At 34.6% G+C, this 14,484-nt stretch overlaps 1 protein-coding gene across 3 annotated transcripts in view; it reads right to left on the bottom strand.

Moving 5' to 3' along the window:
• Positions 1-14,484, bottom strand: part of KYAT3 (kynurenine aminotransferase 3) — an 85,147-nt gene that overhangs the window by 40,648 nt on the left and 30,015 nt on the right. For all 3 annotated transcript variants that reach the window (XR_005215305.1, XM_037826699.1, XM_037826700.1), the window contains 3 exons: positions 10,957-11,015; positions 8,909-9,053; positions 3,515-3,664 (listed from right to left, as the gene is read on the bottom strand). Coding sequence is in view for 2 of the 3 variants with exons in the window: in XM_037826699.1 (XP_037682627.1) it covers positions 3,515-3,664; positions 8,909-9,053; positions 10,957-11,015 (354 nt within the window). In the remaining variant the exon portion in view is untranslated. The remainder of the gene's footprint in view (positions 1-3,514; positions 3,665-8,908; positions 9,054-10,956; positions 11,016-14,484) is intronic.

Raw genomic sequence — 14,484 nt, 5'->3', positions numbered from 1 at the left:
GAAAAAAATACACAGGCTTTTGGAGATGGCTGAGCTTAGAGTACTGGAAGGTGACTGTGTCCATAGAAAAGGAGTATAGGGGACTGGGTACTATCGCTGACTGACAGGCAAAACTGTTGGGCCAGGGACTGGTTCTGAAAAGTGCTTTCTCTCTTTCTCCTTTTTTTCTCTCTCAATCTGAGTGGCTCAGTGGAGGAAGTCTCAGGCATTTTCAGCTTTCGGCCTGACCCAGGCAGGGGTGGAGTTGACAGAGTCAGAGAGACAAAGGAGTAATTCAAGTGCATAAGATAACTCCCTAGGGGGTATATATTCCTTCAGAACCCAGACCTCAGGGCCTGAGGGAAAACAAATAATCAAACCAGAAACAAAAGCTTGGCTTCTGACACCCTGGGTCTCTGGCCAGCACAGGATCTGCTGAGAATTAAAGGGACCACACCTCTTTCACCAGTGGGGAATGACACGCTGACAGGTGCCACCTGCTGGACAGGATAGGAAAAGCACACCATCTAGAGGCCTCACAGGAAAGTCTGTCAATCTTCTAAGACATACCCTCAGGGAAACCAGATACTGAATACAGCCTCCTCCTGAGACCTTGAGCCCCTCTGGTCTGGGAAAATCTGCTTGGGGCAATCAAGGAAACCAGATGCCTAGACAACAGAAAACTACAAATCACACTAGGAAAAATGAAGATATGGCCCAAAGGAACAAACTTACACTCCAACTGAAATACAGGAATTGAAACAACTAATTAAAGTTCTTCAAATGAATATGCTAAATTAATTCAAAAACCAATTCAACAAGTTGAAAGAAGATATGGCAAAAGATTTGAAGGATATAATGAAACATTGGGCGAACATAAGGAAGAACTTGAAAGTCTGAAAAAACAATTGGCAGAACCTATGGAAATGAAAAGCACAACACGAGATGAAAGACACAATGGGGACAAACAAGAGGAGAGCTCAAGAGTTGGAAGAAAGCATTCATGAACTGGTGAACAGGACATCTGAAATCCTACACACAAAAGAACAGCTAGGGAAAAGAATGGGAAAATATGAGCAATGCATCAGGGAACTGAATGACAACACGAAGTGCATGACTGTACATGTCATGAGTGTCTGAAGGAGAAGAGAAGGGAAAAGGGGCAGAGGCAATAATAGAGGAAATAATCAATGAAAATTTCCCATCTCTTATGAAAGACATAAAATTGCAGATCTGAGAAGCACAGCATACCCCAAACAGAATAGATCTGAATGGGCCAACACCAAGACACTTAATAATCAGATTATCAAACGTCAAAGACAAAGAGAGAACACTGAAAACAGCAAGAGAAATGCGATCTAACACATACAAGGGAAGCTCAATGAGACTATGTGCAGATTTCTCAGCAGAAACCATGGAGGCAAGAAGGAAGTGGTGTGATATATTTAAGATATTGAAGGAGAAAAACTGCTAACCAAGAATTTTATATCTGGCAAAATTGTACTTCAAATACGACAGAGTTCAAAATATTTTCTGACAAACAGACAATGAGAGAGTTTGTGAACAAGATATATGCTCTACAAGAAACACTAAAGGGAATGCTAGAGACAGATAGGAAAAGACAGGAGTGAGGGGTTTGGAGCACAGTTTTGAGTGATGGAGCACAATAATGTAAGTGCACTGAACAAAGATGACTGTGGTATGGTTGAAAGAGGAAGGTTAGGGGCATGTGGCACACCAGAAGGAAAGAGGGAAGATAAAGACTGAGACTGCAGAACTTAGTGAAACTTAGAGCAGCCAACAACTGTGATAAAATGTACAAATATATTTTTACATAAGGGAGAACAAATGAATGCCAACCTTGCAAGGTGTTAAAAATGGGGTGGTGTTGGGGGAAAAATACAATCAATGCAAACTAGAGTTTATAGTTAACAGAAACATTGTATTATGCTTCCTTTAATGTAACAAAGGCTATATACTAAAGCTAAATGCCTATAAGAGGGGGATATAGGGGAGGGGTATGGGATAGAAGGGAGGGATATGGGATTCTTGGCATTGGTGATGTTGTCTGACTCTTCTATTGTACTTTATATTATCTTTTCTTTTGTTGCTTTTTAGCTGTCATTTTTTTCTTTCTTTTTGTTTTATCTTTCTACTTTTTTTTGACTCTTCCTCTTTCTTTATGGAAGAAATGGAAATGTCTTTATATAGGCAGTGGTGGTGGTGATGGTGAATGCAGAACTACATGGTTATACAGGGAACCATTGATTGTTTACTTAGGATGGAATGTATGGTGTGTGAATAAAACTGTCTTAAAAAAAAAATGGGTTGAGGGATGAACCTTGAGGACATTATGTTGAGTGAAATAAGTCAGACACAAGAGGACAAATATTGTATGATCTCACTGATATGAACTAATTATAACACATAAACTCATAGACATGAAATATAGGTTACCAGGATATAGACTGAGGCTAAATAATGGGAATTGGCTGCTTAAGATGTGCAGAATGTTTAACTAGGTTGAACTCAAGCATTTGAAAATGGACAGAGGTGACGGTAGCACGTTATTGTGAGAATAACTAACAGCGCTGAATGGTGTGTGAATGTGGTGGAAAGGGGAAGTTTACAGGCATGTACTTCACCAGAAGGAAAGTTGGAGGTTAAAACATGGCAATATATAACACAGTGAATCTTGTGGTGGACAATGTCTGTGATTAACTGCACAAATATTAGAAATTTCTTTCATGAACTAGAATAAATGTATGTCACTATTACTAGAAATTAATAATAAGGGGGTATATGGGGAAAAATGTACCTATTGAAAACTATATACTTCAGTTAGTAATATTTTAACATTCTTCCATCAATAGCTACAAATGTACTATACCAATACTATGAGTCAATAATGGAAGGGGGTGCTTAAGCGTATAGGAGGATTTGAGTTTTCTTTTTTCTTTTTATTTCTTTTCTGGAGTAATGAAAATGTTCTAAAATTGAAAAAAAAATTAATTGTGGTGATGAATGCAAAACTATATAATGGTACCGTGAACAACTGATTGTACACTTTGGATGACTGTATGGTATGTAAATAATCTCAATAAAAATTAAAAAAAAAATGAACTACATGCAACAAAATGGATGATCTCACAGACATAATGATATATGAAAAAACCCGACCCAAGAGTACATACTGTATGATTCTACTTACACAAGTTAAAGGGCAAGCAAAACTAACCACTGGTGGGAGATATCAGGAGAATGGTTACCTCTGGGGGAATATACACTAAGAAGGGGGACATAGGCACCTTCTGGGGTGTAGGAAATATCTTCATTTGAGTTGTATTTACATGTTTATCTAAAAATTTATCATGCTGTACACTCCGATTTGTACATTTTACCATATATATAAACTACACTTCAATAATAATTAAAATAAGGAATATAGATAAGAGAACAAGAAGTTACAATGGATTGAAAGGCAGGACAAATGATAATGATTACTTTAGGTATAAGATGAAGTTAATATACTTACTTCATCTCCCTCATCAATTAATCCTTGAATGGCACTAAAAAGAGATCCATATGCTCCTACTGTCACAAGGATTTCTTTATTTGGATCAATTTTATTTTGATAAACCTTTTCATATAGGCAGGACAGAGCTTTCACAAGTGATGGATGACCCTGTTGAATGAAAAAGAAGAAGAAAACAAACCTTGAGTTTGATGATGTGACCTAAATCTTACAGTTAATATGGCTATAAATTGTGGGAAGTATTAAAATTTGGGTTTGATGTTTATAATTATCCAAAGAAAGTTTGTTTTATTTAATGGTATTAAATTTTTTGAAAATCTTCCTACCTTCAAAGGGTTTCTACATGGATAGTCATAAAGCTTGTTAATTATTGAAAAATTTCCCAAAAATATTTGCTTTGAATAAAAATAAACTCTTAGTATATTTTTGACAATGATGAAACTATACTAAATAGAGTAGGATTTTCTCTCAATTAAAATAAGCCAAAAAACCTGCAATAACTGTATATTTCCTGAATCTACTCTTCCTTGTTGCTGGAGAGAAAGTAACTGCCAAGTAAAGAAGGAGGCATTCTTATCTAAGATGCATTATCTGTCACCTTTGTATTACTTTCCAAACATTGGCCAATATGTCCCGACAATCACCCACTTAAAGTCAATAAAAACAAATAAAACTATAGCACACTTTTCATGTTTCGAGACTAGAAGACACTGTAATATTAGAGAAATTGTGTGTAATAATTAATAATAAAGGAGGTGATATAACACGGAAGGTAACAGAAAATTAATAGCAAAAGAAAAGGACAACTTAAATTCAAGCTCAGAAAATATACATAAATTGTGCAAAGAGCAAGGGAGGGTTGTCACCACTCCTAGAATTCAAAATTCTCTTTGAATTTCACTTTAATGCCAAGTCTGTCAAATCCTAGCAAAAGATGATCTGAAAAGCAACTGCAAACACTATCTTTCCTTTGAATTTTGAATGATGTGGGTCTGTGTTGTTTCATTAAATTTTTAATTAGAAAACTAATTCATGCTTCGTATAACAAGTAAAACAAGGCAAAGATGTATAAAGAAAAAATTATGATCTCTCCTCAACTTCACTCCATTCCTAGCCCCCTGAAGTGATCAATGCCACAGTCTGGTGAGAATACAAAACCATTTTCCAATGCTTAGTCCAATACACACACACACATACACACATATGTATATATAGTGTATATATACACAATATATTTTTGTTTGTTGTACAAAAGCTTTTTGTACTATGTACATATCCCTGCAGCTTGCTTTTATCGCCTAACAACACATGATTGGACATCCCTCTAGGTCAATAGGTATAGCTGTCATTCTCTCTAATAATTTTAGAATATTTCCTTGTATGAATTTTTATTTAACATTTCTCTGTCTAGTGAAGGGCATTCAAGTTGCTTCCAGGTTTTTTTTAATTTTTTATTTTTTACCCATACAAAAGCATCTGCATAGCTGTAATAAACATTTATATTCATCCAACCTTATGTCCTGGTATGTTTATTTCTATGGGATAGAGCCCTAGTTGTGGGATTATTTGGTCATAGAGTATGTTTTTATTCAACTTTATTGAGATATAGATGATATACAATACAAGGTGACCATTTTAAGTGTAGAAGCTGATGAACTTTCTAAGTGTATACATCTGGATAACACAAAGTTCCCTTCTGTTCCTTTCTATTCCAAACTCCCCCCACTGACTACCACTGAGCTTTCTGCTGATGTTTGTCACCATATATTACTTTTCCTTTTTTAGTGTTTTCTATAAATGGAACCATATAGTATATACTCTTTTGTTTCTGGCTTCTTTCACAAGCATAATGATTTGAAATTCATCCATGTTCAGTATTATCATTTTATTCTTTCTTTATTGCTGAGTAATATCTATGGATACTGTTTATCCATTAACCTGTTGATAGACATTTGGGTTGTTCCAAGTTTTTGGCTTGTGTGAATAATGCTGGCATGAACATTTGTGTATGTTTTTGTGTGAATATAAGTTTTCATTTCTATTGGGTAATTATCTAACAGTGGAATGGCTGGATCATATGGGAGGTATATACTTAACTTAATAAAAAACTGCCAGTTTTCCAAAGTGGTCATACCATTTTATATTCACATTGTGTTTCAAAGTCCCAGCTGCATATCTTTGCCAACACTTGGTATTATAAGTTTTTATCAGCCATTATCAGTCATTCTAGTGGGTGTGAAATGGTGTCTTACTGTGACTTTACTTTGTATTTCTCTGATGAACATGGTGCTTAATGGACATCTGAATAACTTCTTTTGTGAAATTTCTGTTTAAATCTTTTGCCCATTTAAATTTGTTTCTCTTATTGAGTTATGAAAGTTCTTTATATAGACTGGATACAAGTTCATGGTCAGATTTATATATTGTGAATATTTTCTCCCATTCTGTAGTCTGTCTTTCCACTTTCTTAATGATAAAATTTGAAGAATAGATGCTTTTAATATTAAGGAAGTCTAATTAAAATATTTTTTCTTTTATGGTTCACGTGCTTTGTGTCTTATCCAAAAAATATCTGCCTACCTACAAAGACTGTTTCATGATTTTTTTCTAGAAGTTTTAGTTTTAGCTCCCTTTCAATTTTATTTTTATTTTGGTGTATAGTGTGAACTAAGAGTCAAAATTCATTTTCTTCCCATATCGAAAGCCATTTGTTCCAGCACAATTTGTTGTTCTCCATTGAATTACCTTGGCACCTTTGTGAACAATTAATTGCCATTTATGTGTGGATCTGTTTTTGGACTCTCCACTCAATTCCACTGATTTAAATGTCTCTCTTTATGCCAATATCACATATCTTGATTACTCCAGGTTTACAGCAATCTTGAAATAAGGTGGTAGGTTTCTCCTCCAACTTGGTTCTTCTTTTTCAGAAATTTTTGGTTATAATAAATAGATCCTTTGTGTTTTCCACATATATTTTAGATTGGCTTAACTTCTACAAGAAAAGTCTGCTGGGATCTTCAGTGGGATTTAATCTACACATCAGGGATCAGCAAACTTTCTGGAAAGGGTAAGATTGTAAATACTTTAGTCTTTGTGTGCCATATGGTCTGTGGCAACTATCAACTCTGCTGTTTCAATGTGAAAGCAGCCATAGAACATACATAAATGAAAGGGCATGGTTGTGTTCTAATAAAACTTTAGTTAAAAAATCAGGGGGCAGGACAGATTTGGCCCTTAGGCCACAGCTTGCCAAACCCTGCTGCAGATCAATTTGGGAGAACTGACATTTTAACAATATTTAGTCTTCCAATTAACAAGCATCATATATCACTCCATTTATTCAGGTATTGCTTAATTTCACTCAGCAATGTTTTGTAGTTTCCAGTGTACAGATCTTATACCTAATTAAAAATTTAGTCCTAAGTGTTTTATGGCTTTGGATGCTATTGTAAATGGTATTTTTAAACTTTATTATCCAATTTTTCATTGCTCGTTTTTAGAAACAAAACTGATTTTTGTATATTGGCCTTATGTCCTATGATCTTGCATAATTCACTTATGGGTTATAGTAAATCTTCTGTAGAATCCCTTAGGAGATTCTATGTACATGGCCATAATTTTGTGAATGACAATTTATTTTTTTCTTTCTAACTGGTATGTTTTATTTTTCATAGGATCTCTAGTACAATGTTAAATACCAATAATGAGAGTGGACATCCTTTCTTTGTTCCAAATCTTTCCCTATTATGCAAGATGCAACCTGTAGATTTCTCATGGATTTCCTTTGTCAGATTGAGAAAGTTCCATTCTTTTTCCTAACTTTGATGAAAATTTTTATAATAAAGTGGGGGTTGAATTTTGTCAAATGCATTTTCTGTACATACTGAGATAATCCTATGTTTTTTTCTCTTTTATTCTGTTAATATGTTTAACTGCAATGATTGATTTTTGAATATTGAAGTCAACCTTGCATTCCTGGGATAACCCTACTTCCTCACAATGTATTCCTTTTTGATATCTCTTTATATTTCTGGATGTGATTTGCTAAAATTTCAGGATTTTTGCATAAGTGATATTGGATTAATTTCTTTTTTTTTTTGTTTGTTTGGGTTTTGTTTCAGGGATTTTGTTGTTTTTTAAATCGGAGTAATGCTGACCACATAAAATGAGTTGGGAAGTGTTCATCCTGTTCTATTTTCTAAATAAGTTTGTACAGAACTGGTATTATTTCTTCGTTAAATGCTTGATAGAATTCACCAATAAGCCATCTGTGTCTGGAAGTTTCTTTGTGAGACGATTTTAATGATAAATTCAGTTTCTTTCATTGATACAGAGTTAATTGGGTTTTCTGTTTCTCCTCGTGTCAGTTTTGGTGATTTGTATCTTTTCAAGAATGTGTTCATTTCATCTAAGTTGTCAAATGCATTGGCATAAAATTATTCATAATATTCCCTTATTATTGCTTTGGTGTTGGTATGATGTATAGTGATGTCCTTTTTTTCAATCTTTATATAGCAATTTATGTTTTCTCCCTTATTTCATTGATCAGTCTAGCTAAAAGTTTTATTTATTGATATTTTCAAAGAAAAGCATTTGGTCATGGACTTGAGCAGGCCTGAGATGGGGGTAGTAGATCTGTGATGGGGGTATGTGGGGTGGGTCAGGGAGTGAGAATCTATGGAGGGCAGGGATACCCACCAGTGTCAAACCCTGGGATACAGGTCCCTATGCTCCTCTCTCCAAAGCAAGGCTTTTCTATGGATTTTCACCATTATAATACCGTAAAAGACAAAAATTTAAAAGACTTCCTCCTATATCATCTCCCTTCTCATTTTCCAAATTATCACAAATGGAAAAGACAAATGCTCAGATATTGGTAATTGCATTGTTTTAGGTGTAACAGATATGAATCTATATTTCAAAAGTACATGTGAATCTAGGAAATCTCTGGATATTCTAGGCATTTCATCACAGAAGGATGTGGGTTGGCGACAGGGTAGAAAGGTAAAAAGTAACTAATTAGAAATAGGGTATGTTAATTAAGAGGCCACTGTTAAGGGAACATAAATATTAACAAGATAGGAAAGACATCTTAAGAGAGTATCGTTGGTGTCATAGAATCCCATCCTGGAACAACAATAAATTAAGGCCCCAACCGGATTATAGAAGGGCTGGAAGTAGGGAAATTCATGGTTATCAGGTTGAAACAGTTGGTCCCAGAGAGCCAACTACATATAAGTGATGAGAAAGCCAGTTACATACAAGTGATTACATATAAATTCATGGTTACCAGGTTGGGACAGCTGGTCCCAGAAAGCCAATTACATATCATGTATGGACACATGATACAATATAAAACACAAGTGCCTCACATGGTACGGATGTACTTACAAAGCCCCGTGTATACTGATTCAGACTATCAATTGCTGCAATCTTTGATAATTCTTCCTTTACGTATATAGGAGGGGATATATCTGGAAAGCCTTGGCCAAGATTCACAATAGAAGGATCTGCAGCCAACTTGGTAAATTCAATCCTGTGATTAAACATACATTGTTGATATTAATCATTACTATAATTACAAAGTAATATTTTCCACATCTCATGGTCTTTTTACAAAACTAAAAAATAAATCCTGCTTTCTTCTTATGGGTTAAAAAAAAAGAGTTTCCAACAAGAATTTTATCATCCACAAAATGACTTTACCTAATAAAAAGATGGCTGAACTGATGGTTTTTAAAAATTTTTCTTCTTTAAATTAGAGCATTTGTAGGTTTACAGAAAAATCATGCAGAAAGTTCAGAGTTCCCATACTCCCCGCCCCACTCCCCACAATTAGATTTTTCCCTAATATTAACATTTTGCATTACTGTAGTACCTTTGTTACAACTGATGAAACAGTATTATAATACTATTAACTACAATCCATAGTTTACATTAAGGTTCACTCTTTGTGTTGTACATTCTACGTTTGTTTGTTTAAATTTTTATTGTGCATCGTATGTGAATATATCTCAATAAAATGAAGATAAAAAAATTTTTATTGTGGTAATATATATACAACCTAAAACTTCCCATTTTATCCACTTTCAAATATGCAATTCAGTGGTGCAAATAACATTCACAATGTTATGCCACCATCACCACCATCCATTGTCAGAACTTTTCCATGAACTGATCATTTTTCTCAACCATCTGGGTGCTACTGGGCTATCTAACCAATTGTTAGAGAACAGAACAAATAAGAAAAGGTCATCCCCTCCATAAGGGGATAAGCCAAATTTTTTTTTTTTTCTCCAGCATATTTCCAGCACCTAGCAAGGTGACTGATACATTGGTTAAATGAATAAACCAGTGTATGAAATGCCAACTTTCTTCCATTTCATAACCATAGAATGTGTTACTTATAAGTAATTTTGCAAATGTATACCTGTGGTTGCAGAAAAGGTCACAGCCATTATAGAAGAAAGGGCTGCCTTACTGAAAGCAAGACTTTGCTGAGAGTTGGAAGGTGGTCCAAGAATCCTCTGAAACTGGAAATGAATTTGTGTCTATGGGCTGATGTATTTTTTTTCTGGAGAATGGTTCATAGCGTTCAACAAATATTCAAAGAAATTTATGCCCCAAATCGGTTAAGAACTGTAATTTAAAAGGAAGAAAAATTTATCATCAAGCCAAGAAAACACAGGCATGGAGCTGCCTCTTATATGCCCTTTTGCAAACAAAAATTTCCAGAAATACTGAATCTAAAGACAGTAAAATAAAATACTTACATTAAATTTGTTTTGAATTTGTTTTGTTCACTTTAGGTCCAATGCTGATGATAATTTAGTGATAAATAATGATAGTACAGCTAACATTTATTTAGTGCTTAGCATATTCTAGGCACAATGGCAAACACTTTATAAGAATTATTTTATTTAAGATTCACAACAACCCTACTTTACAGATGGGGAGATTGAGATTTAGATTAATTGCCTACACAGGGGTTGGCAAACTGTTTCTGTCAAGGGTCACATGGTAACTATTTTGAGCTTTGTGGGCCAACCACTCAACTCTGCCTTATAGCCCCAATCAGCCATAGACAATATGTAAACAAGTGATTATGGCTGTGTAAAATTTATTTACAAAAACAGGTGGCTGGTCTATGGCTGTGGTTTGCTGACTGCTGGCCTCTAGTCACACAGTAACATGCAACCAGAGATGCTAAACTTGGTGTGAAGGCTATTACAAATATTCCATTTTTAAGAAAATAATACATTATAGTCCAATTAAAGGCATTCCAGACCAAAGTTACCTTTCTTAAATAATATTTTATTTTCACTTATTTTACAATTATTTATAGGCTATGGATAAGGTTAAAAATTCCCAACTAAGTATATAAAAATATGTAGGAAAAAGCCTCATCAAACTATTATTGCTTATTCTAAGATACTCACCACACATTGCTATCAAGTCCTTCGATTCTTTTCGCATTTTTGAATTTCAAAGACATTTTCTGAAAGATACAAATATTGAAAGGAATTTTCACTTGCTTTAATCAAAATTCAAAAAGGCCAGGGAATCATGAGTAACTCTTTCTTTTTCTCTATGTTCACTTTGTGAGTAAGATTTACTAAGTAGTATCACAAAGATAAATTCTAGACACCATTACAAAATTTTGAAGAGGAACACATCTTCCATCTATCAACTGAAGCAGTGCTTTTTCTCATGAACCCTAGAGGTTCATCTCACCTAAGGGCAAAAATATCACCCTATCCCAAAATATGAATCAATTTAAAAGACTGAAATGTATGAAACCGACCAATAAGGATACTAAAAAAGTCAGTTTAAACAAATATCTGCGTCCTGCCCTGAAGATCATTGCAGGTAAGATGTATTCATAGTTTCATAAGTAAGTTCCTTGTGTGGGTGGCACAGAGTAACTTAACAAATGATTTAAAAACCACTCATAGGGGGTTCCAAATACATTATTGCATACTCAGCATGTACCAAGCACAGTTTTAAGTGCTTCATATACTTAACTCATTTAATATCCAAGAAAACCCTTTGTAATAGGTTCTATTATTAGCAACAGTTTACATATAAGGAAATTGAGCACAGGGAGATTAAAATTACACAACTTTTACATTTGCCCAAGTTTACGAATCTAGTAACATTTAAATCCAACCAGGTTTGACCCAGAACTTGAACCCAGACAGTCTATACTCCAAACTATTAACTTCTACTGTCTTTTACATAAGAAGACCTTATAGAAATGTTAGGAATGCTACCTATTATAAGAATTTAGACATTTAGATCAGTCCTACTTATATGGAGCAAGCTAGGGCCATAGTAGATAAATATAAGTTAAAATTATTGTTACAATCTAACTAGGGATCATGGCATATAGCATAAAATTTTTTAGTTCTTTAGATTCTAAAATTAAATTTATACTTTCAAAAGTATTGAATTAGCTTCGAGTTCACTGTTAACAAGCTGGTGGAAATTAAAAAGAAATGATTGGCAGCATTTTTACAAAGAATTTTCTAATACGATATTAAAGTAATTTTAATTCAATCTGGGAGGATGATAATGATAATGGTTATTAAATAGACCATTGTTCTTATTCTATTCCCAATAATGGGATCAAAAAAAAAATACCTTTGATTCTCATATTTTTAATCTTTAAAACTCCAGTGAAGTAAATTACATGCAATCTCCAGAGACTGAAGTGCCTTCTGGAATAGCATTATGATTAAGTACCCATCTGAACATCATGCTATTCTAGAGACTTCAATTATAAGATTAAAAAGTCCTAGCATGATAGATAAAGATATTTTAACAAATGTCCTTTGCTATCTCTCAAAAATTTTTTAAGGCTTAATGATTCATTTGGTGTGTGACCACTAACGCAAAGTACATGCTATATGTAAAAAAATAAGCAAGGTCAGCAGTAGATGATTTAGAGACAAACTTCAATTTTACTTAAAATATTTATATAATTGAGGTCAAAGTGCATTTTCAGGCTCAGTTTTCTTTATAATCTATGTTTAGGTCAGCCTCTTTTCTCACTATTCCTCCTGCTCCTCCTCCCTCCTAATTCTATGCCTCAACCATTTTTAATCTTTCAAATATTCTATGTTCTCTCTCATTTCTATAGCTTCATGTGTGATTCTCTCCTGCCCATTTGGTTCTTCTGTACCAGTGTTTCTCAATGTTTTTCTCGTCATTGCCTCCCCAAGGAGCCTTTGGAGACTTTTTAGACTGTTTATTCTGATTTGCACCTCCTCCGTCCCCCAAATAAATACTGAGGAATAAGATTTTGTCAGGTAGAGTTGAGTTCTGAGGGCCACAAAACACTGTAATATCTAAGATGTTTTCACCCACATGAGCACCAATTTTCTACCCTGGGGGGGTTGATATTGCCCCTGTTGAGAATGCGTGTTCAATTCCCCATCTCTGCCACCCTGTCATGCACTTAGCCAACTTTTAGTCCTCCTACCACCTTCAGCTCTCAGGTTAGACTAATGTGTGTCCAACACCTTGTACTACTAGCACATAGCAAGTTTCCAACAAATATCTGATGAATGAATGAAAAAATTCACTTACATTAAGAGTGAAATTTTGGTGTTAGTTAGCTTAACTTATATGCTTATTGTATCAGTCCACTTAAGTTACTTTACACTTCAGTAATAAATAACCCCCATCCTGGTGGCTTAAAACCATAAAAGTATATTTCATGCTCATGCTACATATCCACTGAAGGTCAGCTACTGCTCTGTTCCACATTGCTGTCACTTTGAGACATAGGCTAAATGAAATAGATTCAGGCTGGAATATTGCCAGTCTCTTGGCAGATAGAAAAAAGCTCTTAAAAGTTTTATTGGCCAAATCCAATATCAGGAAATCAAATAAATCTGGAGACCCATGGGGAGTTACGTATGAGCAAAGGTATGTAAGGGAACATCTATGGGGTCTGTATAGTTTTTGGAACAGCTAACCTGTGAGGTGGCTCCTGACCCAAGATATATTAAAGTCCTAGAATCATTTGATAATGTTGTACTGCTATATGCAATAAACATAAAACTGCTAGTGAAAAAAAATAAGCAGCATCTTTAATTTTACTTTTGTTCACTGAAGATGCTGAAAACGTAGTTCCACAGGTTTACCACCAGGTGTCACTCCTAGTACAAATGAAGAAAAGACCTTTTTACTCTTGAAATGTTTACTGCAAAGGTGCTGGTTTAAGGAAAGTTTGGAGAGGAGAAAAAAATATTACCCACTATCCTAAAACCCTAATACACTAAAGTTTCAATTAAATATATTTTGGGGAAGCTGAATGTACGATAATGATATGATATGATGCAGTTAGGTGGGATAGGACAGGTGCGGAAATAATCCTCCCAAATGGTGGATTGAAGCTGGGGGAATCAAGGCTGTAAGTATGGATCTATATGACACAGGCTATGAATCGAGTCTTCAGCCAAAGAGGCCAAGGTCACAGCACAAAGAAATGATAAGAGTGTAAGGAAAGGCCAGAAACAGAAATAGCAAAGTGGATGACTGGAGAGGTGAAAACAAAAAGCAACTCATTGAGGCAAGCAGTTCAAGACTAGCCTGGAGCAGAAAGTGAGCACACCCTGTCATGGGCCTCATGCTGCTATCTTTTAGGTCTACGAATTAGATCTTTATAGTTGCAATCATGTGTATTATTTTTTTTTTTTTTTTTTTTTTTTTTGGTTTGTTTGCTTTTGTATTTTGCCTTTTCTCTTAGTGGAACATCTTAGACATTTTATGAATTTTCTTAGTTTTCACAAAATTTTTTGCTTTCAGATTGTTTATGTATCACATTTTACTCATTCATTCCCCTATTGTGGGGCATTCATTATTTCGTGTTTTGCTATTCTAGATTCTGTTTCTACTGTGCATATTATATGGTCTCTACTCTGTTTCCCTTAGCTTTAAAGTTTGATTTGGAAAGGGAA

The sequence above is a fragment of the Choloepus didactylus genome, chromosome 2, assembly GCF_015220235.1.
Source record: "Choloepus didactylus isolate mChoDid1 chromosome 2, mChoDid1.pri, whole genome shotgun sequence".
In the NCBI taxonomy this organism is placed as follows: domain Eukaryota; kingdom Metazoa; phylum Chordata; class Mammalia; order Pilosa; family Megalonychidae; genus Choloepus; species Choloepus didactylus.
The sequence above is the reverse complement of the archived record's forward strand: the minus strand, read 5'-3'. Positions and strand labels throughout refer to the sequence as shown.